Source organism: Stegastes partitus, unplaced genomic scaffold (genome assembly GCF_000690725.1).
Source record: "Stegastes partitus isolate 25-593 unplaced genomic scaffold, Stegastes_partitus-1.0.2 Scaffold1756, whole genome shotgun sequence".
In the NCBI taxonomy this organism is placed as follows: Eukaryota; Metazoa; Chordata; class Actinopteri; family Pomacentridae; genus Stegastes; species Stegastes partitus.
The window spans coordinates 96,582-124,496 of record NW_007579487.1 but is presented as its reverse complement, the minus strand read 5'-3'; the positions used below and the strand labels follow the sequence as shown (position 1 = coordinate 124,496).

Below are 27,915 nucleotides of genomic sequence, written 5' to 3'. Positions count from 1 at the left end.
ATACATCAGTTTAGTTCTGAATGTCGTGTTTCCCTGCTGAAGCGTGAAACCTTTGCAATGCTGCCCTCTATAGGACACATTTATACTGCTTTCATTTGAACTTCCTGTGGTGGATGCACATTTTTTGTGGTATATGCAAATGTTGTCAATGTGATTTCTTGTACAAACATGTCTTTCTGTGTGAATGTTTTTTCTCTGTTTGCCGAATTGGTTTCAGTCATGAAATGTGCGTCAGTGCTATTGTGTAGCATGTTAACAACTAGCATTTTCATAGCAAAAATACAACAGTGCAGCATCCAACAAAGTGAAAATTTTGGATTATTAAGAAGAGTTGCATTTTCCTACTTGACATGCACATAATATTACATATAACATAGCCTTATAGCTTCTTCTTGTCTTGACTGAAAGTCTCTGCCTAGCTTTTTATTTATTTAGACATAGTATAGTGTTAGAAAGATAACATAACAGTAAATGGGCCTCAGTATCTGCAACTCAAAGTGGACTTAATCCCCTGTTTTATTTGACTCATAAGACTTTCTGGCAAGACCAACAACATGTTAGAAATCCAAACTCATAATTGCCTCATCAGATTGAAACCAGTTGTAAAGCAGCTGCAAAGTACAAACAACTGTCTGTCATTGTGCGTCAGATTTAATGTGACACCATTAAAACCTTTTGTTTTGCCGTCTCCTCTCGAGAGTCATTTCATTCCACGTTGATGCACAAAAACGTCAGTTGATGCACGCTTAAGAGCATTTCATACATCTATGCATAATTACTGGTGAACAACACACAGTGCTGCTGTTCTGTGCAGCTGCGCGGACTCGCAGCTCCACGGCCATTTTCAGCAAATACTCAGACCAGCCAGCTGCGAGTTTTATCCACCAAAATGGCAGAGATGCCAAGTAAACCACCGGCCAGTGAGGATAAAGTGGAGCATTTTGACATGCAGGGAGATTTTAAAAGAGGATTCTGAATGAATAGAGCAAATAAATATAATAAATGGGCCTTATGCTTATTGAATTCTAACTATGACCCCTTTTGAGCAATAATCTCAACAACAGTATCATGCTATATGTAATAATATATGCACAATGATATTTTGCATTTGACTTTGTTGAACTGATTTTTGTTTTTGTGCGTTGCTGCTGTTGTTGTGTGCATTCTGTTACAATAAATCCACTCCCAATAAAAAGTAAAATAAAAAAATGAGGGTGTATTATTGTATTAATGGTTATTTATACACTGGCATGTGCCCTACATCTGCTCTGTTTACAGCTACCGAACAACCACTCCGCTGCCTCGTGCCTTCGCAGAAGGCAAGCAGAGCCGGTGACGTCATCGGGTTGAGAGCACGTTGAAATGTGCATGCAGGGCCTCGCGGTTGCCGTAAGTACGAAGCAAACGCGCAGGACAAAACTCCCCTCTGCTGATGTGGGCGCTGGTAAACAGACACGGTGGACAAGACAGTGGAGATATACTGCATTTCTTGGCACTTAAAGTGTTTAAACTAATGCAGACCCTCATTGGGCCAAATAGAACTGTCTTGTATTTTCAACTGTATATGTTATCAAAATGCATTGTGGTCAAAAGTGATTCATATGAATAAAACACAACATAGCTGTAATACATGTGTTGTTATTTTATCTAAATCTTACTTTCAATGAACTGAAATACAAAAAAAACAACTTCATATTTGAGGGTAGCTTTCTTCTAATCAAGAATACAATATTTTTAAACACTTTAAATTTAGAATAACACAAACTCAGCACAAAACTTCATTGAAATGCCTTTATTTATGTCTTACCCATGTTTTAATAAATGACCTTTTCAACACTGATTCTTCAATGGCATTGGCTATTACTTATGACACATAGCCAATCAGATACTACTGTGGGTGGGATTTTGTTGGAGGCCACCAATGAGTGGCGACTACAGCCAGAAGTCACTGCATCAAAGGTAAAATAGCACACTTTATAAATGAATTAATTTGATTCGAAGTCAATTTAAAAAGTATAAAGATATTGATAATCAGCAAAATGCTAAATATTTGATCAATTTATTGAACTCTATATAAGTTTTTAATAGCTGGTCAAAGTCTGGATGGAGTTTGTGCAGTTGGTTAAAGTTGACTGATTTTTTTTTTTTTTTTTTTTTAAATGAACCAATGAATAATAATATGTAATGGAAGACATAGTCCACTTACTTGCTAAAAAAAGTTGTTGTTGTTTTTTTGGATGAAGCTTTCTCTGGAAAATAATTATTTAAAAAAAACAAAAGAATTTTAGTTTCACTTCCAAGATCAAGAATTTACACTATACAACTTTCTAAAAATATTCTTGTCCCTGTTGGTGTGTTGAACTACTCACACTGCTGATGACAAAAATCAGAATAGCAGAAATAGTAACTAAAAACAGTTTTAATATATATTTTTACATATATGTTGTAATTTATAGGTCCAACAATGAACTCAAAAGATAAATAAATAAAAATAAATAATAAAAATGTCAACAAGCTTTGACTCATGCTTTTAATTGTTTCTAACACTCTGGATGTAATTTGCTTAGTTGGTAAGCAGTCATTACAACAGATATTTTGAAAATGAAGCAATAAATAATGATAATAAACCACTATAGCTACTTCCACAATGTACCTCTGCCTTCCTTTGCAGATTGTGTTTATAAAGAAAAAAAAACATCATAAAAGGGCTTACTTCCAAGGTCAACAATTAATCTCCATAACAACTCGCATAGATGAGAATGAAAACAATAGTTAATATTATTAGCAGCAGTGCATGACGGGTAATAAGAGGACCTTGAGTTGAGACTTGCTTTCTGTCAATTAACTTTCCAAATCACAGGATAAAAACATTGCTACTATTCACACTGATGATGATGAATATAATAATTATTGTCAATACAATCAGTAGCTTTAATAACTGAGACACTACAATTTAAATTAGCAATAGTTTTTTCTGGATATTGCTGTGATGGTGATCTCTAGGCTTTTAAATTCGCATTTTAAGGGTTTGCTAATGAAATCAATGCACAGGCTGGAGTGTTTTATGACTTTGTGTAGACAAAGCACCACCTCTGAAACTGGAACAGCAACTCTGTGAAAGAACTGCTAAGTTAACACGGATTGTCATTGCGATGCTATTATCTGCGTTACGGTGAGCTCCAGGAGGCTCCATCCAGTGTGGGCACGGGCTACGCCCTCTCATGTTCCAGTATGTTTGGAAATGAACTCAGGAGCAGACAATCTGCAACGTGACCACCGAGCCCCGTGCGGCTAACCCCGCCCCTCACAGCCAATCAAAAACTGCTTAGGCGGGCCCAGGGCGGGGACTCCGCCTCCTGTCGACCAATCAGGACGGCCGGTTCAACATTACTTGCTAGTCCATGTACAGGCACGTGTGTCCCTGCGTGTAAACTACTGTTGGGGGGAGAACAAAAATGTCTGGAGAGCCAATACACACTGCTACGCCAACACTGTCGTTGCTACCTGGATTTATGCTGTTTTTCTGAAGATTTTTGAATATCTCATCGTGGAATATCAGACCTGTTGTTGTCTTTTTGAAGCGTATGTAAGGTACGTTGCTCCGCTTTGTGTTTTAGTCGTGTTTGTAGCCTTTGCTTTGTTGCTAGCATGCTAGCTGTCACTTCGAGCTAACAGTCCACCGTGTACCAAACTGCAGATATGTCTTTTTTTTCTTTTTTAAACTGCCTCAAACTGTAGAAATACCATATCTCTTAATGTACCATTCCGTGCTTATAGTTTACATGTGAAGCGTTTCATTTTTAGGTTTGGTGGCGTGTACGTGCATGTGGACGTCGCACAATGTGGGAACAGGGCTGTAAAGATGCCCGTCTGTGATAGGTCCATACTGTATTTACGTTATACCTGCTAACAATCAGTTATGATCAGTTTTATAGAATGTTGTGATTGACCATCTAGTAAACCTACCATTATTTTATTAACAGCGCAAAACATTACCATGGGTGTGTAACATGTCAGCAGTCTTTATTTTTACGTTTTGCAGTGACAAACAGTTCCTTCTTTCATATAAATTAGAAAATGCACTCATCTTTTCAATACTTGAGAGAGAAATCATGGGTGTGTGTGCTGGTAGCACTAATCTGGCGATGTTACTGTTGATGTTGAGCATTATTTTCAAATTATTTGTTTGATTCTTGTATTCACTACTTTGATTGTGCTGTTAAAGGGACAGCAAATGTGTACTTTCTGTATTTAAATCACACCTTATTAAACTCAAAAGGAACTTATAGATTTTATCCACTAGAGGCTCCCATCTCCGAGAATACGCATGATGTACTTGTTGAAGGCAGATATATTCTGAAAGAACCAGCACTTTTTATGGATTCAATTGCATAGAGTGTCCATTTTATTATCCACAGTGTAGTATAATAAGAAGTGGATGTAGGGCTACTTTACTTGTGCATTGACTGTGCAAATTGTGAGCTGCTGGTCAATCAAGTGATGCTTTGTGACAGATGTTACATGCTTGTGAATTGGATTTTCTGCAAACTCATTTCACCACACGCTGGTTTCCCCAATGCAAAGAAAAAAAAAATATCACAACCTCAGAAAAACCTGCCTAGAACATGGGCCTGTAATCATTTTTATTGCCTACTGCTATTTCTATTACATTTATGAGGATCCACACAGAGCATCCATGCAGCCCTGTTCCAGCATTATAAACGCTCTGAGTGGCATGGCATTATTTCAGTTTGACAGTCAAAGTTTCACAAAGAGTATGACACACTAAGTCATCAAAAACAGGCTGTGGAGGCTCGAGAGATGAAAATGAATCTGCATGGATGCAACCCTGCAGGCTCTTGCAGATATCTCACCCCACTGAGTGGCTCAGTGCAAAGCAGTTGCACATAAATATTCAAAACGAGAAAGATTAAAAAAAGAAAACCCAGTGTCCTCTTCCTTCGCCCAATGAGCAACGCCTCAGTGAATCTCAGAGAAGACTGTGGGTGTGCACCATAAAGATGACTCTTCCAGTTTGTATGCATAAACAAATTAAACCTGACAGTTCTGACACCAGCGAACGGCACAAATTTTTGCCACGGTGACAGAGGAGGTAAGATTGCAGGCAGTGGCAAAGGTTGTGTGCTCTACATTTAAACTAGTTGATCACATGGATGTGACTCAATATGAGATACAAACAAGTAAACAATCTTTAGTTTCCTTTGCAGTGAAACTGAGTGACTCATCAGCAGTTTGGGCTGTTTATACGTGATGGAGAGGAGCAGCGCCATCGTGCTCCTCCTCTTCTGATTACACGAGCTTGGTTTGCACACGTACTGGCAACAAAAATCACTGAATTTCTTAGTAAATATCTATTTCACTGCTTCGGTAGTTGAAATTGAAATCGTGAAAAAGGCCTTGAAAGACAGAGTGAGAGGAATTTGACTCCATAGTTGCATCTCTTTACTCCTTGTTAATTTATGGCTAGTTTCTGTTCCAAATTTCAAAGAATGTATTTTTTTTTTATCATGTCTTGTTTGATTGTTGCCCATATTTTATGAGCATGTGTCGAATAAAAACTCTTGAATCTTCTGAGAATAGTTTATAGAGGATGTGTGTCTGCCGTCCTTGTTCTTAGACAATAAAACAAACACTGGAGTCTCTTATGATGCCAGAATGGTTTAAAGTTGAGGTAATGAGGGCTGCTTCGCAATTTGAATGCATTTGTGTAATCTTAGGTTTCATTTAAGGATTTTACACTCAAAGCTGCCTCATCTGCTTTTGACTTGTTAAACTGTTTTTTGCTTTGTTACGCATTTGTTGGAAATATTTACATCTGTACTTGTTACACTGATTGTTCAAGAAAGATATGCGGGCAACTCCATGAGTGTAGGGTTCAATATTCTGTTATTACTGTGAACACTTTCAGGGCATCATTTTGTGGTCTATAAAAACTGGATATGATCCTGTGCTGAGTTTTGCTGGCAAGCTAACCAGAGCGCATTCTTTATTAAACCATAATTTGAATAGTGGCTGTTATTAAGCAGGTTTTAGAAATTCTTCAGTTACCACAGAGTAGAAAACTTGGCTTCCTCTACAGTGGTTGCTCGTGTCATTTACAACAGAAACATGATAGTTAATGTAGACCAGTGATGTTGAGGACATCTGGATTGGGAATTAAGGCTTACTGTTTTTTTTCATGTGTTACAGCACAGTTATAAGGGTATTTACCTGTGTAACTTACTCTATGTGCTATTAAAACAAGACAACAGTGCAGAACGAAACAGAAAAATTTGCCAAAAACATGAAAAATGTGCATGAATCTGTTCAAGGAGAGCAGCAGATTTCTTGATAAGCAGCACAAATGTATTGTCACGGTGGCAGCACAAAAGCATTTGCCTACCTTGACATTGGCGTCCTCTTTTTAAGAATATTTTTGAAGGTTTTCTTCTTCTTTCAGTAATTGAAGGGCACTAAAATGACTACATTTTATTAGATTACTCAAGGTTTTTTGAATAATAAGTAAGTATAATGTGCTAATATAATTTTGGCTGAAATAATCACAACAGAGCCGTCATATCAGCTTAAATGCGCTCGGTATGCCAGAAAGTGGAGCATAATGCAACCATTGAATGAAGCGTGCTGATAGGGAGTAAGGACTTACAATATCAATATGTTGACTGATATATATATTTCAATCAGTGTGTGTGTCTAGCGAGTGACATTTTCATGTTTAAGATCACATGTTGTCAAACTATTTCACAATCTAGACTTACCATAAAGATAAAGCTTTACTCCGCACCACTGTCTGCTCAGCTGTGACGTGCACTCTGCTACATTCGCTGCAGATTGTGCTGCTCTGCTGGACAAGTTATGCAATACCACCATTTTCAAATGACGCTAAGCACCTTTTTAGCGTATTATGTTCTGTAAAAGACGTTTTTATATCAACGCATATACGCTTGACGAGGCCAATGTCAGCCAATAATATCTACCAAGTAATATACTGGTCGTGATCTAATTTGCTTAACTAGTTTACTTTCTAACAAATCTGTCTTGTCCCATTGAAGGTTCTCAAACCCTCACACTCATTACCTGGCTGCTGCCATAAGAACTTCATGCAACTTTTTCAGCATACAATTACCAGATATAGATAATTGCTTGATAAACATGCAGACAATGGAGGTATTACGCAAACTGTTATAATACGTAACAACTGAACCTTATTATGGTTGGAACAGTTAACCATAAAACAATGAACATTTGGCTGATTAAATGAGCAACCTGCCATCCATTGACAATAGACTGACAGTATTTTGTAGGATGACAGATGAAGGATAGGTAGAGTTAAAGTGATGCAGGGAAAGTTGGCAGATGTTGTGAAAGTCATGCCAACATGGAAATGAAATGGAAAAAAAAGAGGGCCCCATTGTTACTGAACCGCTTTATTGTGCATTCATAATCTCCAAACTAGGGCAACATAGGTTTCCCAAACCTGGATTTTTAAATTCTCATATAAGCTTGTCAATTTGGCTTAGCACCACTGCTGGTACCCCGAGTCATTCACCTTCATTTTATATCTCATCCCATATTCTGTTGTGTACTCGTTTATTTAATTAAACATAGTGTGTGAAGTCATATGGTGCAAAAAGGTGGACGCTTTTCCACCTATTATCCGATCTCATGTTAAGCGCGTGCTGCGTCGTCTCATAGTTGTACATAATGTACAGTCCAGGGCCTTTCGCCAACACTGATCGCGGATCAGCTCATTGTGCTGCGCATGCAGGAGGCAAACCTGCAGGCGGGGCTGAGACCAGTGTCTGGCAGTCCGTCTGTGCGCACCGTCGCGGCAGGCGAGCCTGTCCGTGACGCGCTCTGCCATTGGTCCGCCGCGCCGACCAATCAGCAGCCGGCGAGGCTTGCGGAAAGCACCGCCGCGTACACGTGCCGTTTGTACACAAGAAAGCAGAGCGGGACAGAGCTGCTGTGAAAGCACCGCCGGACAATGACAAGTCGAGCGGTGGCGGATGCGCAGAGCTGCGGGGGAAACCGAAACGGTACTGCTTTATAATTGTGACTGAATACGAGACAAAGCGAGTCGTGATGCAGTGTGTTGTGATGGGAGGCGTGTGTGTGTGTCTCAGCCCAGTAGAGAAGTTCACACATGTTCACGCACGGAGCCACGCCACACCTTCCTGCAGACTCCATCGGTACATTGCAGCGGGGCAAGTGTCGTGTTTCAACGAGTTTAACTTAAATGACTGTCGTTCAGGACATGCAGTGCAGTTCTTTTGTGTTTCTTTTGATGTTGTACCGGTTTATAACTTGTAGTGTGACAGTGATTGTACATGTAGTATTATAGCTGAGACAAGCACACTTGGCCTGTGTAGTGCAGATTATGTCAATATACTAGTAATTAATGCTTTTAATGAAAGGAGAGCATGCTTGATTTATATACAGTTACAGTTTGTGTCATTTATATGGAAAAGATATGGGGTTGTGGCCTGTTTCCAATACTGTGTGCTCTGTGTCAGTATGTGCAGAGCAGGGCGGAATCAATCGATTTCAAATTGCTGTTTGAAAAAATGCAATTAGCAAATTGCAAATGCTGCACTTTAGGACATATGTTATGCAGCATGTTTGACCTAGGGTTTAAACTGAAATTAAAACAGGAGGGGTTTCACGAATAATCCTGTCCTCCTTCTGTGACAGACAACCTTTTGGGAGTGGTTCATGTTGTAGTCATAAAATGTTTATTACACAGTGATTATTAAGTAAATTGATTTTATTATTATACTGCTTCCTTGGCTAGAGCTCTCTTGTAAAAAAGAGTTTGAATCTCAATGAGACTTCCTGGTTCAATAAAGGTAAAATAAATAAAATTGATATTGAATTGAGGCAGGACTTCCAAAAATGTTGCAAATTAAGTCGTAATATCTGTCAGAAAAATCTGAATTATATGTTTTCCCCAAATTGTTTTGTGCTGTTACAGTAACTCTCACATTTAGCTATTGTGACTGCAGCTATGGTTAGAGTAATAATTATTTTTTTATTACTGATTATTATCTTGAAATATTTCTAAGTGTTAAAAAGTTGTGAACAATGACCACAACAATTTCCAAAAATCTTCATATTGCTTGTTTTGCCTAACCAGCCATTCAAAACACAGATATATTCAGTTTGTAAGCATAAAATCCCCCCCAAAACAGCAAGAATCAGCATTTGAGGAGGTGTAAGCCATGAGCTATGCAAGTTTTTTTTGCCTTGAAAATGACTCATTCTACTGTTTTGTAGTTGTCTCAGCTTTATCTACAACTTGTGGTTCATTCTGTGCCTGCTTTCAACCAAATATATCTGCTTGTCCTTGGTCTCAAGCTAACAGTAAGCAGTTATTTGTGTTAGTTTTGTAAGCCACAAAATCAGCATGTGCTGCGTTTTCCTTAGAAAGGCTTGATTGTGCTAAAAACAGCATTGTGTTGGGAATTGTTGGCTCCCACAACTTTAAGTGTGATATTTTCCTGTGCCACCGTACTGTAGGTGTGTTATGCACATTGTCTGCTATAATCAACAGTTGAGTTCTCATTAATTAGTGCTGTGTAGCTACAGTCCCTGTACTGATTGAATAATTCACCTCCGTCTCCTTGCAGCTTTACAGATACAGCGTTTGTATCAGATGAACACTTGTTTCATTACCATGATAGTGAGCAGATTTGTGGCCAACTGTTGGAGCCGAGCCCAGCCAAAGTCAAGTAGAGAAGCGCTGTTAAGCTGGCAGTACGGCTTTGTTCAGTTCATTGATGTCTCCTGCATGTTGTTTACCACCATAGAGATGTTTTTGTTGATTTAGTTTTGTTGTTGAAGTGAATGCGGAATTTATTTAGCCCCTGCAGACATTAGCTCTGGCAGAGTACATTATCAACAAAACTTCAGTTTCACCATGTATACTGTGGTGTTTGTTGCTACCAACAACCACTGTGAGCTGAAGGATTGTGTATAGCCCCATACTGCTCATTAGAATCACAGGTTGGCATCGTAAATGTGCTTTTGTCTGACCAACACTCCAATCTGAAGATGCAGAAATTCAGAACAGAAAAGAGCATTTAGAAGTTAGAAATGTTTGACATTCTTGCTGACTAAAATCAGTGGAGCTCATGCGTGGTTATGCTGTATGTTCACAGCAGTTATAATCTGAAAACAGCACCTAAGAGTGATGCTGCAGTTTGTAGTCTGGTTGTGTAATACTGTGCAAACTACAATGGTGGCACTGGAGGAATGATGACTTCTTCATTCCCACGACAGTATATCTGTCTATCATTTGACAAGTCATGCAGGTTAACTGAACAGAATTGAACTAAAAATCTGACTTGCTCGTCAACCACAGTCATTCAGGAGATCACACCAAAACAGGAAATGTAACAGTGAAGCTTTAAATGAAGCAAATGGGAGACTGAGAGAATATCTGCAGGACAGAAATGTACTTGATCTCTGTGTTGTCAGGTGAGTGCTTTGCCTCTTTCACTCTGACAAACTCAACATGCATTTTTCATGGAAAATGATTTAAATTTTCTTCACAACATGTCGCAGTTAAGAGCAACACAAATCAGGTGGAGAAGTTAACATGAAATTTGAGACATGCTAGAGAGTAAAATGAAAAAATAGTGTGTTGGCCAGAGGACAAAACAGCATGAACCATCTCATACTCCGCGTGCTTGTTACATATTCTTTCCCACATGAAGATAGACACCATCTTGCATAATCAGAGGTTGCTCTTCGAGAGTGCATTTCCTGTGAATAATTCGAGAGGGCGGGTGGCATAGTGGCTCAGCGGTTTGCATGGTTACCTCACCAGTCACGGGGTTCAGACCTGACTGGCGTTGTCGTGTGGAGTTTGCATGTTCTCTTGGTGCCTCAGTTTCCTCCCACAGTCCAAACACATGCATGCTAGTTGACCCTGGATGTCTAAATGGCCTGAGGGAAGATTTGAGCATTAATGTTAATGTATCTATGCTTTAACCCCGTCTCTCTGATTGGCTTCAGCAGCATTACAGAAAATGGACTGAATTTATTGATGTACCCTTCAAGCAAAAGGGTCAGTACAGCTGGCTTAGCAAGCAGGTGGGTGGACTGGGATGGCGCATCCAGGTATTCTAGTAGCCTGAGCACAGTTTACCACCACCACCTTTGTGTGTCTTTGCCATCACCCGTGGAAGTATGCATGGATGCCAGCCTGCCTCAACTCCCACTCACGCCCTGCTTGCATATTTCCAGATCTTAATTGCTCCTTCCCCCGCCCGGTCCGGCCACAGCACACAGTTTGTCATGTGCAACTGTGCATCATCCATCTGACCAAACATAATGCTGATTAGCATTTTAATGCAGGCAGGGAGGCAGCTTGGTTGTGCTGCACAGTATCCCATGAGTTTGTTGCACTCAAATACCTGCAGTTGATCCCGTTTTTCCATTCACAATTTAGGTTATTGAAGAGTGATAAGCTACGCTCGTCATGATCTGTCCACACCTGTTACCTTCTTGTCAGATCTAATGTGCAGACTCCAGATGGTGGCCGCTTTGAACTTGTCCACTCAGCCATTTTGAGTCATTGCGTCAGTACAGAAGGCTGATGTATGTCTCAGTCACCGGTACAGGTACATATTTAAACCTGTCCCTGACCAAATTCTGCATCAGTGCATCACTGCACACCTGTCAAAGACAGGTAAAGGGGGTTGTGGGGCAGCCAAGTGCATAAAATTGGCAGGACTGACGACTAAGTACGAGCTGGTGTCGTCCACCGATTGCGTCTGCAGGTCTTAAAGGATTACGAGTGGTCACCCTTGCCCAAGGAATAAATAGCACTAGACTTGCACTTGCGTAGGTGGTGGCCATATATAAACTAGGAGATACTATTCGCAAACAAACCTTAATTTATGTGAGCTCTCCCTCTCCCGTCTCCTTGCGTACTGTTTGTTTTCACTGTCCTTCGGGTAAAAGTGGACTGAGCAGTGACGACTAACAAATGTAATTTTGGCATTAGCACACGTTCACCTGTTCTATAATCAGGTGCATGCATACGCACTCGCAGCATGCAAATAGGAGTAGGAGATTATTGTTATTCTGTGCTCAACATGAGGTAGATGTTTTATTCTTGATAATCTGAGTAAAAGGCTCGGCCCTGAACAGCCACGCCCTCTTACATTGTGGCAAACATGCAGTCTCCTCCGCGCCGCTGTGAAAACATTTCATGGCCATATTTGAGTCTTCCTTGAAGGCCAACGCGATAAACCGATGATAAGCGTTTCTCTTTTTTGGCCTTTTTCAAAGCTGCAGCCCTTGGGAGATACTGGTGAGACCATGACGAGTGTTTTATAATCCTAATGTTGCTTTTCTTTCTCTGTCCATTTCTTTTTTCTTTTTTCCCAGGTGGCCTTTAGCACCTAGAGCAACACATCTCTGAAGAGGCGAGAAGACCAGATACAGAGTGAAAGGAATGTTTTTTGCTCTCACCAAGAGCTGTTTTTCTCACTCTCGCTCTCTCAATCTCTCATCCCATCTGTTGGAGCACTTATGCCAAGGCTGTTTCATAACAAGAAATTCACGTCTTGTGTGCAGCACTTTGAGTGACACTTTTTTTTCTCAAGATAATTAAAGATACTGTTTGGTTTTTTTGGAGAGACAGTCTTTGATTTTTGGTGTTTGTAACATTTTACAGTCTGCACTTTGTAGAAAAAAACAAAAATCGTCGAGGGGTTTACAGCCCCATCCTCTTTCAACGGCTTTTGTTTTGCAGGAAGAACAATGAATTTCTCTCCTTAGTTTTTTTAACCATCAGCCAACAATCATGATTCACTTGTACGTACATAGTAGTCCCACTTAAATTACAGTTGCTCAATTTTTCATCTCGGCTGACCCCAGAATCAAGCAGCCTCATCCTACTCTAGTATGAGTTATGACAACTCTACATCAACGCTCAGCAGCAGCACTCGTGGCCGAGTGGCAGGGGCTGATGAGAAAGACCAGGAAGCCGAGTCCCAGGGATTAAACGCGCAGACAACCAGCGGGGGACAGGCCAGCGCCAATGTCGCCACTCAGGGGCAAGGAAGCGGCGCCGGAGGATCTGGATCCGAAGGCTTGTCTGGCGATGGAAGGGGCCCTAACTCGGATGATATGGACGGACTTTCCAGCGGGAACGACTCTGGGGAGAGGGAGAGCGAGGGCGGGAGGGAGAACAGGTCGCGTGGACATCAGTCCACACGCAGCTCCCACAGTCACAGTTCATCCAATGGGAAGGACTCTGGCATGATCCTGGAGAACACAGAGAGCACCAAGAGGTAAGAGAAGAATTCAATATATGTTTACTGTAATATTTCTGCTAAGATGAGTTTGTTTTTCATGTTTTTATGGCTTGATGTCTAACCCTTCAGGCATAAATTGTAACAGAAAATACTTTAAGCAATAGATAAAGATGGAAATTATAGCCTGCTGCTTTCATTATAGGAGGCACAAGAGGTAGTTATCAGTGCAGGGAAACACTGGTCTGCTTTAAAGTCAGATTGTCAGGAATAAATTTATGTGGCATACACAAAGGGTGCTTAAAGTCGTCCTTATCAACTTTTAATGCTTCCAATGTCAGTGCAAATCCTTTAAAATCTTACGTTTCATTTTATTATCCACATAAAACAAATGATTGTAAAATGCAGTGCAAACTTTATGCAACGCTGCATAAAGTTACGAAAGCAATTTAAGTGTATAAACTTAGGTTATACAGTGGATAACAGCTAAATGACTGAACAAATACAGCACACAAGACAGCTTTCCTGAAATAGTTTTCAAGCTTAAACTGGTGAGTGTGGTGTTATGAAGTGCTTTGTCTTTATGAAAACGCTTTAAAGCAATTGAAATCTTGGTTTGAAATGCACATTAAACAAAAAGAATGTCAGAATGGACATCAGCAGCTCTTTTTCCTGCTTATTTGTGCTCACTGTGTTGAATTCCTTGTAATGTGAGGACCTTTGTGACAAGCATAGGCACATGTACAATAAAAAAAAAAAAAACTTACAGAGAGTAGCAAAACTGTGTTAGTCTTGTTCTGTTCTGTGTTGCACATGCTCACATGTACCAGCAACACATCCTTTCATCAATCTTTAAAATGATCATTCACTGTAGTCTTAACTTTTCCTCCTCACACAGCTCCAACTCTCAGAGTCTCTCACCTCCCAGCGGCTCACTGGCCTACAGCCTGCTGTCCACCAGTTCAGAGCATGACCCCCCCTCCACCTCCGGATGCAGCAGCGACCAGTCAGCGAGGGTCCAGACGCAGAAGGAGTTAATGAAGGCCATCAAGGAGCTGAAGCTCCGCCTGCCAGCTGAGCGCAAGACCAAGGGTCACTCCAGCACTCTAAATGCACTCAAATACGCTCTTCAGTGTGTCAGACAAGTCCGAGGTGAGAAGAGAGACATACCCAAGAATATGTGACAGACAAAACCTCATCACGAACCTGTGTCTTTTTAGTGATGAATTGAAACCGTTAGCCACTTTTCTGAACTCTGAAGACACCATGTTTCTTATTTCTGCATGAATAATTTACACTCTGATGTGTAATGCTATCTGCAGCCTGTCTAAGAAATGTGTATTGTTTCCAGCCAACAAGGAGTACTATCACCAGTGGAGTGTGGAGGAGTGTCACGGCTGCAGCCTTGACTTGTCTACCTTCACAATTGAGGAGCTTGACAACATCACCTCAGAATACACCCTCAAAAACACTGTGAGTTTAAACAGTTAGTCATTCATTCCTGTTTCATAAAACTACTGGTAAAGTACCTCATCTTCTTAGTTATGTTCTTTCAGGAAACTTCCTCTACAAGTATCCTCTTGTTGTAGTTTGTGGGCCATGGGTGTGATCATTTTTATTACTTTTTCTACCCCCGGGTATAATATTTAACTGAAAATACAGGAAGATTGGCTCAATCCAATATCATTGAATGCCTCTAATATGGTTGAGAAACACATAACAAATTGGTCCTGATTAATCTGCTATATATTTGTTTTGCTGCAGGTGAAGTATCGAGCAGACTGATTGGAATAAACTCTTAGATTTTACCCACCAGATCCAAAATGACTCACCTAGTGCTCATGAAAGCCATTCAGATTGGGTTTTTGTACTTTACTGCTCTTACTTAATCTAAATCAGGGACAGGCCGAGATGTGTTTTGGCTATTTCTTGCCTAGATGTGTTCTAGTTTTCCATTTATTAGTGAATAAATGAGGTGGTTTGGGTGTATTATAAAATGGGTAAGTTATGCAAATTAAGATGTACTGACTTATTTTCACAAGGACCTTTTGCTTGGTTTGCGTAGGAACATACTTTTTAAATTCAGAAACAGACACTGCAACAAAGTGTGCCCGAGATCTTTCTAACTTCAAAGGTCAATTCAGGTCTTATCAAATTCCTAACTTCCTCTTCTATTTGTTTTTTTCCAGGACACGTTCTCCATGGCAGTGTCATTCCTGTCAGGGAAGGTCGTTTATATTTCGCCCCAGGGCTCGTCCCTGCTGCGCTGTAAACCCGAGTGTCTCCAGGGGACGATGTTTTCCGAACTTCTGGCCCCGCAAGACGTCAGCACCTTCTACAGCAGCACGGCGCCCTGCCGCCTGCCCCTCTGGGCCTCCTGCATCGGATCTGGTAAGCTGACTGAAACTGGAAAGGAAGTTTAGTTGTGTGGTCTTAGTGAAATGTATTCATAGTATTGAAATGTGTTCATTGTATTTCCTGTGCTGACTTGACTGACTGTCTCCCTCAGCCTCTCCTCCGGTCGACTGTACCCAGGAGAAGTCCATGTTCTGTCGGATCAGCGCTAACCGGGCGCAGGGTGGTGAGATGCGCTACTACCCCTTCCGCCTCACACCCTACCAGCTCACCATCAGAGACTCGGATGCTGCTGAGCCACAGCCCTGCTGCCTGCTCATCGCAGAGAGGGTCCACTCTGGATACGAAGGTATTTGATACTACACCACACTGTGTGCAGTTAAAGGTAATATGTGTGTCAAGTCAATGTCACCGTTACATGCTGCAGCCAGAGTAAAAAGAAGTTGTAAATCAACGAAAACTGACATTGTCCTCCTCCTCCTGCAAGACGTGTTTACAGGACGACCCTGCAGCTCTAGTAAAATCTGTGGTTGCCATTGCCACAGTTGCGAACATAGGCATTGCTTAAATAGTAAAATTTGTTATAGCCATGCTGCAAGTTACAACACACACAGACGCAGCACTTACATCATGATCAGTGTTACGTGATCCACTCAAGTATTACACATCATTTTAAACACACCTGGAAAACACATCTCTACAAGATCTCCAAGTAAATCGCACACAACTACAAAGATGTCAGCAGGAATGGATTAAGTAAAAATAAAAGCTCAACTGAGCTGTAGTCTGTTACAGTAAAACAGCAAATGCAGTAATGATTTGAGTCAATGTAACAGGAGGTCCCTGGCACCATATTTTTGCTATGTCTGTGCAGCATTGATAACACTTTGTCAGAGTAACCCAGGCATCCCATAATAATTTGAGTATCAGCTTAACAGTTCTTCATGTAGCTACTCATACAGACAGACACTGTTGGTGTGGGTAAATAGAGAAGTGCATAACCCAGGGTTCAAACATTACAAGGACAATGACATGTGGATACAGTGTTGCGCTAAAAAAAAAATGTGATCCCAGAATTAGCAGAAGAAACTGAGGGAGGGAGTCTAGTTTTAGAGTTCTCACCCTAGCAGTCTGTAGATGCTAATGGGAGGGCTGCTTTTTTAGAATTCAAGTGGTGGGTAAATGGCATTTGCTTGCATTTAGACTCTCATACTGGCTTGCAGGACAGCGAGATGAAAAAGACAGACAGATTGCCTCCAACAGATATGGTGTGGCGTACCATATTCCTCTGAATATGGATATTACAGACACCAAATGGCTGGACGCCTTTTTAGAATTGCAAATAAACCTTTTGTTATATACAGAGTGTCTGTTTCATCTAACCGGTCCACCTATCCTCAAAACATGCGTTTCATCCGTTTTCTCTACGCAGCTCCTCGTATCCCCCCAGACAAGAGGATCTTCACCACCAGTCACACTCCCAGCTGCCTCTTCCAGGACGTTGATGAGAGGTCAGTTACCATGCTTCCGATAACATTGCCGACATATACAGCCAAAAAGCAGACATCAGGGTTCATGAATGATGCCATTAATCAACAAATAGCATTGCCAAAAAGAATTGCAGAGGCACTAGAATGTATAATTGTTGAAGCAGAAGCACTGAAATGTTTTATCTTCCACCGCCATCAAATGATTGCCCAAAGGGAGTCTTTGAATTTGTCGGGTTTTTATGTGTAATTTTTTTAAACCACAATTTAAAAATTAGTGAGAGAAATGCATATAATAAAAATATTGTTCAGTTTTACTCTTTATATTTGAACTTATTTGGTAAATTAGTATTAGAAATGCAATTAATGTTACAAAGTCTCTTGTTTTAAATGTGCTATATAGATATCTAAATACACCTCGGTGACCTGACTACTTTAAAAACTCATCATTTAAATTTATTCCTCTCATTAGTTCCAGTATATTTAGATTTTACAAATGAGAATTCAATTAAATTGGTTTGGATATTGTTTGCTTCTATAATAACCAGATATCTCAACACAAATCTTCATCACTTTACTGATGCGAATATGTAGTTTAACTGAACAAAACAAATGCATTGTTGACGTTTTAACACATTAGAAATGTGCTGTGTTTGCAGGGCAGTGCCGTTGTTGGGCTACCTGCCTCAGGACTTGGTGGGAACCCCCATCCTGCTCTGCATCCACCCTGAGGACAGGCCTACAATGGTGGCCATACATGAGAAGAGTGAGTCTATTTATTCATCGGCCTTATGCTGTTATTTACACTACCCAACATCTTCCAGATATAGGGGGTTTATTTCAATGCTACAACTCGTAATATTTTATTATGTCTTCTATATGTGCTTCTTATTGCTCTCTGAACATGCTCATACAATGCCTGTTCTGTCTTCTGTCTTCAGTCTTTCAGTTTGCAGGGCAGCCGTTTGACTATACGCCCCTGCGAATGTGCGCCCGCAGCGGGGAATATCTGACCATCGACACGAGCTGGTCTTCCTTCGTCAACCCCTGGAGCAGAAAAGTGGCGTTCATCGTAGGGCGGCACAAAGTCAGAACGTAAGCCCTTTCATTAGCTTCTTCTTTCCCCCCACTCAGCAGTGATTGTAACACTTACTCAGAAGCACAAGCACACATAGCATAAATAGATTTCTGCGTTGTTTATTTGATTTCATTTCACATTTTTGTTGAGTAGAGTTTGAAGTGACACAAATGCACACAGTGGGAGTAAGGAAACTTAGTGCATTAGTCATCAGTGGAGCAAAACAGTCCTTGACAAGCACTTTGCACATGTGCAGGCACATTCAACAAAAACTTAGAGCCTAAAGAGTTGGAAGAAGGATGTGTTTATGACCATCTGTAAAAGTGGCAGCCACATACGTAGGCGTAAAATGGCAGAAAGGCAGTCGGTTTCCATTATATACCATATGTGGATTATAACAAAAGTACAGAATTTGTACAAAGTTAATTCTCAGCCCAATCAAAACAGTTTGAGATTTCTCTACTCTCCTGTGCTAAGTGGCCCTCTCTCCCTCTCTCCCTGCCTCCAGGAGCCCTCTGAACGAAGACGTGTTCACCACACCGCAGGGCTGCGAAAGTCGGGTCACGCCCGACATCGTGCAGCTCAGCGAGCAGATCCACCGGGTCCTGGTGCAGCCGGTGCACAGCGGCAGCTCTCAGGGCTACAGCTCACTCGGGTCCAGTGGCTCGCGAGGGTCTCGCCGTTCCCACCAACAGCACCACAGTGCCTCAGCTGCCTCGTCCAGCGACAGCAACGGCCCCGCCATGGACGAAGCTGCTGCCGCGGTCGCTTCACACAAGCCTGTGAGTCCAAGAAACCAACAGAGGCAGTGAATTCTGGACTCGTGATGGGTTGAGATTCATGCACATCCCAGTTAAACTTGAATTAGACTCTTTCACCTCGTGAGAGTTGATTGCGCTATGTGTAGGCCAGACAAGTGAAACGAGTGCTAAAATAGTAGAAATCAACTGGACTTTTCTTTGAGGTTCTTGAAGACATTTCACATCTCATCCAAGAGGCTTCTTCAGTTCTAACTGACTGATGGGCCTTTTGTAGAGTTTTGTCACTCCAGCTCAAATGGCTCATGGCCCATTAACTAAACCAGGTGGTCCAACAACAACGACAGCAATCATGGTGGTAGAGCTGCCAGTTTACTCAACAAAGGATATTAATCTGCCATGCTAGGAGTGACTCAAGATGATGATGATGGTGAAACTTTCTCAGGAGAGACCTTATCATTGCATAAAGAGAAGTCCAGTTGATTTCTACTGAAGCTCCTTGGATTACCATGATGTGGATGACTGAGAATCTACACAGACACAGTGCTAAATAGTTCTGAGTGTTATGCACCTTCAACAAATTCTGCATGAGAAATAAGCAGAAGATTGTCATTCCATGTGTAGTTAAGCTAAGATGTTGTTGCTGTGATTTTTCTAGATGACGTTCCAGCAGATCTGCAAAGACGTCCACATGGTCAAGACTAATGGTCAGCAAGTTTTCATTGAGTCTCGCCACCGTCCACCACCCAGGAAAAACACCATCACAGGTAAAATAAAAAGACAGTTTCCTGATGTCCCCAGGCCTATTTTAGATTTACAAGTTAAAGGTTGTTGTTAGCAGTGCCGTAGTTAGTAGCAGTAGCTGTGAATGCTAAATATTGACAAACACAAATGGAAATGTTGGGCAGATGCTGTTTCAAGAAAGAAAAATCATCTCCAGTAGAAATTGCTCTCTTAATGCGTCATGTCAGCTTCACAGAGAACGATGAGAAACAGCTGGCTCAACTTTCGCTCCCCTTTATTTGTCATCCAGGTGCATCAAACATCAGAGCCATCAATAGTGACCCAATCAGAGGTCTGATAGCGGACATGACAAAACCACCCAAAGCTTTGGTTCCTGCTCCACTTGTACAGAAGGAGTCCACCACTGGCTACTCCTACCAGCAGATCAACTGTCTAGACAGCATCATAAGGTTTGCGCACAGGCCGGTAGCCGTGACAGTCATGTTATTTTCTTTTTTCATTTCACTAATCTAATGAATGTCCACACAGATACTTGGAGAGCTGTAACATTCCTAACACAGTTAAAAGGAAGTGCGGCTCCTCCTCTTGCACTGCCTCGTCAACGTCCGATGACGACAAACAGGAAGTCAGCGGCAACAACAAAGGTACTTCATTACGATGCTTTACCAGTTTTAAGGTTTTACACAGGTGATAATATAGATAACTAGGTGGAAAAGATGCCAAGATTACTGACTAACCTGGTTCTTCGTGTTACTATGCAACTGAACTGTGATGATGTTTTCTCTGCAGGTGGTTCAGTTAGCCTTGTAGGTGAACCACCTCCTCTGCCTCCTCTGACCATGGCCACAAAAGCAGAGAGTGTAGCCTCAGTTACATCTCAGTGTAGCTTCAGCAGCACCATCGTCCATGTAGGAGACAAGAAACCTCCTGAGTCAGGTGGGCATCGTCAACACACTCTCTCCAGTCTGTTGTTCCTCAACGTCTTTCCTGGATGTTATGAGTTCCTTTTTGCATTGGTCAAAGGAGTTTGAAGACAAGTACTGTTCATGGTCACCTGATACTGTCTTTTTCTTTGTTTATTTTGCCACAAAGCATGTGTATTACTTTATAAGCCTACAGAATAATCTTGCATAAACCAAGAGCCACATGATAAAACAGCAGATTAGCCAATTTAAACCTTTGTTTCCCTTTTTTATTTGTGGCGCTCTGCTTTGAAGTCTTTTGCTGTGGCCATGTTTTCTGCAGCCGTTTATGTTAACCTTAAGTTTTAGTTGGGCTGCAGCGACAAAACTGCTGTGTGTATTGAATTCAAGAGAGTTAAAGTGTTTTGTGTGCAGTATGACAATGTTATAATACCATAAATCATAAAAGAAAAAAAAATCTGCTTCCATTTGTAATTGGTTTCTGTACTTTCTAGTATATGCTCAGTGTGACCACTGCCTGCAGTTTAGCTGTTTTTCTGCAGAATGTGGACTTTTTTTTTTTTTTTGCAATTTCTAAACTAAATAACATTTATTAAATATTACGATTTTAAGTTTAGATTTGATCAAGTTTGCTGTCAAAGGTCCGACTCAGATGATTAGTTAAAGGACCGTCGGAAAATGGACAATCTGATGATTCTCTCTGTTTTTACTGTTTTTCTTGGATATTTTTGTAATAACAGCATCCTTTTGTAAACCCACTGGTGGATTTTGGGGTTCAGAGAGTTAACTGGTGTACACTTTTAAAATCATGCTATTTTATAACACCCATTCATCTTCCTCCCGTGTCACACAGATATCGTCATGGAGGAGGCGCCTACAACTCCTACACTGGCTCCTCCTACTCCTTCTATACCATCGACTCTTCCCGCCGCCACCCCGACTCCTCCTGTGTTTGGTTCGACACCTAACGCAGCCATCGCTCATCCCCCTCCTCCTCCTCCACCACCACCTCCACCTCCCCCACCTCCTCTCCCTCAAGCCAGTCAGCCAGAGAAGGACAGCTGGAGAAGTGGAAATGTAGGAGGAGCGGGAGGTGGAGGCGGCCGGCTGGGTCTGACCAAGGAGGTGCTGTCCGCCCACACCCAGCAGGAGGAACAGGCGTTCCTTGACCGCTTCAAGGACCTTAGCAAGCTGCGTGTTTTCGATCAGACGGCATCCTCGACTGTGCACTGCCACACCCCAGCTGGCAATCCTCTGTCACGAGGTAGGGCCACGCTCCCATCAGGCGAACACGCACACTATATGTAGTTGTATGCACACAGAGATTTAGTGCCTTACTATATCATACCTGACAGTATTCCAACTCAAGCCTCATTTACTAAATTAGGACAAACATATTGTCTTGAGGGCAGCAACACTGTAACACTAATTTATAGATTAGATGATCTACAAGAAGTTTATAGTCAACAGTTCTGATATTAAGTAATCAGCAATTTGTCAAACAAAATGCAAAAAATTCAGGATCAATTTGTATTAATCAAAAGTTATATTGTAGCCCTACTGAGCTTCACTGTAGTCGTCTGGGGATGACATGATACATAACTAAGGCGTTACATAATTAGGCCTACAGTGTAATCTACAACAGAGTTACATAATGGGTAGAAGTTTATTGTTTCAGGTTTATGAGGAAGTAGTTCTAGCAGTAAAGTAGCATAAAACATGCAATAAAACAACTTTATCACCACTCTTGAGTAAGACTTCTGAAGAAAATGCACTCGTACATCCCATAAATTCAACACAAAGAGTTTATTTGGTAAAAGAAAAGTGATTCATGATAAGGATAAAAAAAAGGCAAAGTGGTCACCTGTGTGGGAAAACAAGAGACAGTTTATGGTGTATTTAGATTCCTGCATATAGGACAAGGGGACCTACCTCAAGTATTTCAGTTCATTAATTAATTAATATGTCTGTATCTTTTTGGGGAACCTGTGCAAAATCTTGTTTGCTGGCCCACCTCTCCATTTCCACATGAATACCGAACAAGTCTGCATCACATTAGATAAGCATAGAAGTTAGACCAACACATACATTTTTGTCCACTGTTATAATGGAACCTTTACCCTCCCTGCACTAAGCCTTGTCTAAATATCCACTATTGATAGTAAATGCCAAGATTAATGAAGCGTCTCCCTTTCTTTTTTAGGAGTGCGTTGTTCTCGTGACTACCCAGCTGCAGGAGGCGGCACCGGTCACAGACGTGGTCGTGGCGGCAAGAGACTCAAGCACCAGGAGTCGTCTGACCAACACAGCTCTCTGGGCCTGAGCGGGAGCCGCCGAGACCATAGACCCAACGCCGCTCCCATGCCCCTCAACATGCCCCTTGCTCCCCCCACAACCTCCTCCTCCTGGCCTTCTGTATGCTCACAGGCCAGCATTCCCTCTGCCCCCTTTGCCCCCGGCATGCTTCCGATCTACCCGATGTACCCGCCGCTCACACAGCCCTTACCCGTCTCAGATCCGTCACGTTTCCCCCCCGCACCGATGGTACCTCCCATGATGGCATTTGTTCTGCCCAACTACATGTTCCCCCAGATGGGAGCGCCCATTGCTCAGCCAGGTGCCACCCCCGGACACTTCTACAATCCCAACTTCACCTACCCCGGGGCCCCCACAGCCGCCGCCGCTCCCCCGATTATTTCCAACCCCGTCACCATTCCAGGCACCTGCGCCCCGTCTCGTAGCAGCACCCCGCAGTCCTACAGTCAGACGCCCGCTGACCGAGAGGGTGCAGAGTCCCCCCTCTTCCAGTCCCGCTGCTCCTCCCCTCTCAACTTGCTGCAGCTGGAGGAGTCGCCGAGCAACCGGTTAGAAGTCGCCACGGCACTAGCGGTGTCACAGCAAGCCACGCCCTCCGTGCAGGGCGGTGCGGCTGTGGGGCAGAGCTCAGCCAATCAGAGGAGCGCTGATGATGCCTCCAAGGAGAATGAGAACGTAAGGAAGCAGACATTCATTATAGGATGCCCAACTTTATGTCACTTAAAATGTATTTCATGGTGTGTGCTTTTTTTGCATTTCTGTTCATTTTTCTACCATAGGGTGAAGCTAATGAGTCCAACCACGACGATATGTCCACCTCCAGCGACCTGCTGGATCTGCTGCTGCAGGAAGATTCCCGCTCCGGCACCGGCTCTGCTGCGTCCGGTTCAGGGTCCTCTGGAACAAGATCCTCAGGTTCAGGCTCTGGCTCCAATGGCTGCAGCTCCTCTGGCACCAGCGGCACCAGTAAGTAGACCCTTTTTTTTCCTCTCATTCACAGATTCAGTCAATGACATTTTGACCTTTTGTTCCTACAAACAGAGGCGAGTGCTGTGTGAGATGTTTTTAGATTTTTATCATTAGGATGATGAGTTCAGGGTCACTGTGACAGTTATTTTAGTTGATAGTGTGGCTGCCTATTTTACACTATTTCCTGCCAGTAAAGCACGCTAAAACGCAGAAGAGAGTCGTCTTTTTTTTCTTGAATATGTTCTCTTGATAGAAATAAAAAAGATATTCTCAAAACAAGACATACATTTAAACTTAAAAAAAAGGGGAGAGTTAGAAAGTTGCCACAGTCAAATCCCTATGCAGTTAGATATGACTTAAGTAAAATTAAATATTGAAAAACACCTAAATTTCCATTTAAAACAGTTTTTACTGAGATTTTTTTTGATTATCTTAACATTGAATTCATAGTTAATTGTATAGAAACCCCACTCAAATTCAGGACTGTTTAATATTTGGAGTGTAAACTGCAAAGTCACGCATCTGAATAAATCACAACTTTAACTTCCTCGTCCATCCAGGCAGCAGCCAGGGCAGCCACACCAGCAAGTACTTCGGCAGCATCGACTCATCGGAGAACGACCACTCCCGCAAACAGCCAGCAGGGGGCAGCAGCAGCGCCGGAGGAGATGGCGGCGAGGAGCAGTTCATTAAGTGCGTCCTGCAGGACCCCATTTGGCTGCTGATGGCCAACACAGACGACAAGGTCATGATGACCTATCAGCTGCCTGTCAGGTACAGCACTGGGCAAAATGTGATGAAGCTATACAGCAGACTCATGCTTTAAATTGACAGCTTTGATACTTGAGCAACTTCTGAAGTCTGATTTCTGCAGTACATAGAAGAATTGATGCTTTATACCTAGATGGTGTACAATTATTCAGAATACATTGTTTTCTTGTGTTATTTGGCTCTAATCTGGCCTATGCTCAGCCATTCTCTGAAAAACTAGCGAATGGACAAGAAAGATGGCACTTTAACGCCGGCCCACTCTCCCTGTGTCTGAATAACAGGGACATGGAGACAGTGCTGCGAGAGGACCGTGAGGCTTTGAGGAACATGCAGAAACACCAGCCACGCTTCACCGAGGAGCAGAAGAGGGAGCTCAGCCAGGTTCATCCCTGGATCCGCACAGGGCGACTGCCACGAGCCATCAACATCTCTGTAAGTACCGCAGGTCAGCCCGTGCTTGGAAAAACCACTCATAATGTGAATCGCTGTACTTCAACTCGCTTTTTTTCTGCGGTTTCAGGGATGCGCCGGCTGCAAGTCACCCACTTCGGTGCCTCCCGCCGCCCCATTCGATGTGGAGATCCACGAGATGGAGCTGTGCAGCGTGCTGAAGGCCGAAGAGGAGAGAGCGAGTGAAACCAAGAAAGACCTCGCGGAGACGGCCATGGACGACGGTCACCCAGAAGACGAAGACGAGGAGGAAGAGGTGGAGGAGAAAGGAACCAAAATACAAGACAGCAACCAAGAAATGACAACAGACGAGCAGACGCCACTGTCAGCCGTGGATGAGAAAGCAGAGACTTAACTGACATGATTCACTAAGTAGGTGGCCAAATATGAAAAAAAAAAAACACTAGTGTTTTGTCACAGTCTTTCTACGCTGACACACAAAATATGCACCTTCCAGGACTTTTCTGTGCTCTTTACACAAGGCGGAAGAAAATCGAACCGGGACATTAAGGTGCATATTGATCAGAAAACTGCCATTCGTTTGTTATGGACAGGTCAGGCAGGACTCTTGGCCTCGTTCATTTCTTCAAGTTTGGCTTTGATGACAGCACACCAGGCATGTTCTATGACTGTATATTGAATGCCTTGGACACCACCAGACACGCACACTCAGTTTTAGAGAGTGAATTAGTGCTTCTTTTTTTTTTCTCCTTCAGCTGTTCTTGTAGTTTGCATATTTATTTAAGTTGTAAAATAAGCAGAGAGGACGAAGGTGAATGTGTTATATATATATATATATAAAAAAATGGCGCCTTTACATAAAGATGGATGTGCTTCACCACAGTGTCCTCCCTGACGTTTTTAATCTCTCCTGTTCAGGGTTCAGATCGTGAGGGAAGGTTAGAGGTTACCTGTAACTTCTCTTCTTATTGAATGTTTCTGGGATCTTGCTCCCACCTCGATCCTGAGTTACGTTTTTATGCTTTTTTCGGGGGAAGGAGAGGAATCTTGTCCCAAATTAACAAACGCCACTTTGACCCAGTAGAGAAAATGTACAGAAAGAGCCAGGCTATTTTGTAACATTGTGTATATTTTTATACTTTAAAAACAGCAGATAAAAGGGACAAAAAACACCCTATAGAGTATCTGTACTGTACAAAGTATACGTGGAAATCCAGAATTGAAATCTTATGAATTTGCTGCAGAAAGAAAAAGCAATCAGATCACAGTTTCTGAAATGGAGACGGTGTTTGTGGCACAGCAGTCAAACTGCTTTATTTGATGTACAGTAAGTCGTGGAGCAACGTTGCAATCGCCAGGAGGACGACCAGGGCCTTTTGAAGGTCTCTCTTTGGCCGGGCATTAGTTTGTACATTCGTGTGGTTGCTGCACAGTGAGGAATGAACAGTGCCGCTCAGATTCCCTCACAAATGCCACACACAGTATTCCCCAATTTGTCAGCACTCCATAAGGAGCTGTAACGCCTTGTGTTGCCAGTGCTTGCTCATGGTGGTGAGTAGATTTTGAAAGAAGTGGACGTAACTCTGTAAAAACAACAAAAAAACAAAAGAAAAAAAAAACAACAACTCCTAAGAGTTCGGAGAGTGTTTACTATCTTTTTTCCTCTCTGTCCCTTTCTCTCTTTCTCTTCCTCTCTGTGACACTGTTCTGGTCATGTGATATCCTATGCTTTATGGCGTCAGTGGTGACAGTTTCTTAATATTTTTGTGAAATTCTTTGTACAAAAAAAGACAATAAAATGACTTGAAAGGCCTTTAAATGTGATTTGTTTTTTTCCCCTCCTCTTCTCGCACAGTTAGCTTTATGATTACATCTCTTCGCAGGCTATTTTCGTTGGTGGGTGTTGTGCAACAGTTGGCCTGGATACAGAGAAGTGTCCAGAATGAACTGGAAGCAGGGAGCGGATCATGGCAGCTGCTTTTCTACCCAACCGCAGTCTCCTTCTATTCAAATGTGGTTTTCACCCAAAGTGGTCACCGCAGCTTAAAAAAGACAAAGGCATGTCCCCCGTTTAGACAAACACAAAGCGCCAAAGTTGACTTCATTGAACATTATGATTATAACAATGATGGCAGTCATTATAATTTATGCGGGCTATATCGTGAGACCGCTAATGTTAATAAAATAGCTACATAAAAAGCTAATTTTAAGTCACATTGTTTGGGCCAGAAACGTATCTTTCTGTGCCAGCACGAAGGAAATTTTGCTGCACAACACAGCATATTTCAAGTTTATTTTAGTTACTGTATTTTCCGTTCTTTCCTGCACTTAAACATTTCATCAGCTACTTTCGGCCATTGTGAATTCTGCGTAAAGGTATTTAAGCTTGTTAATTAACCGTCGCTTAAATTGGGCTCGTATGTTTAGGCAGGAAATACTTGAGCTAAATGGTCAAAGCCAACAACGTCACCATGACAGTGGGGATAACTCGCGGGTAATCTGCATTAAACATTGTACAGTTGAGAGCAACTGGAAACACTGCAGATGTGTTACTAAGCAGGAGCTCCTAAATCCAGACAGAAGAGAGCCATCGGTGTCATTTTAAAGTCATCAACAAAAGCCTTTTGCAAATGTTGACCCCACACTGGCCAAAGAAGGAGCTTCTAAACCTTGCCAGGAATAGGGAGTCCAGGACCCCCTATTGGAGGAGGACCTCCCCAGTGACCGTCCTGTGGTCTTCAAGTGGTGAGTCCACTGGGCCCAGCACTTGAATGAGTCAGTTTGATCAGGTGTGCTGCAAACGGACAGCAGGCCAAG

General features: G+C 42.2%; 1 protein-coding gene across 2 annotated transcripts; it reads left to right on the top strand.

Moving 5' to 3' along the window:
* Nucleotides 1-3,407: 3,407 nt before the first annotated feature.
* On the top strand, nt 3,408-26,917 carry per1b (period circadian clock 1b). 2 transcript variants are annotated; one of them, XM_008302097.1, is made up of 20 exons: nt 3,408-3,591; nt 12,418-13,325; nt 14,185-14,438; nt 14,638-14,759; nt 15,476-15,677; nt 15,796-15,990; nt 17,074-17,152; nt 17,788-17,894; nt 18,070-18,223; nt 18,715-18,988; nt 19,623-19,731; nt 19,998-20,157; nt 20,237-20,352; nt 20,498-20,644; nt 21,485-21,895; nt 22,835-23,622; nt 23,727-23,913; nt 24,477-24,690; nt 24,969-25,119; nt 25,208-26,917. In XM_008302097.1, exons 2-20 carry the CDS (start codon nt 12,937-12,939, stop codon nt 25,490-25,492), a joined length of 4,344 nt encoding a protein of 1,447 aa, XP_008300319.1. In that variant the 5' UTR covers nt 3,408-3,591; nt 12,418-12,936; the 3' UTR covers nt 25,493-26,917. The 2 variants fall into 2 exon arrangements, with proteins under 2 accessions (XP_008300319.1, XP_008300320.1); XM_008302098.1 differs by lacking the exon at nt 3,408-3,591 and adding an exon at nt 7,951-8,057.
* Nucleotides 26,918-27,915: the final 998 nt, after the last annotated feature.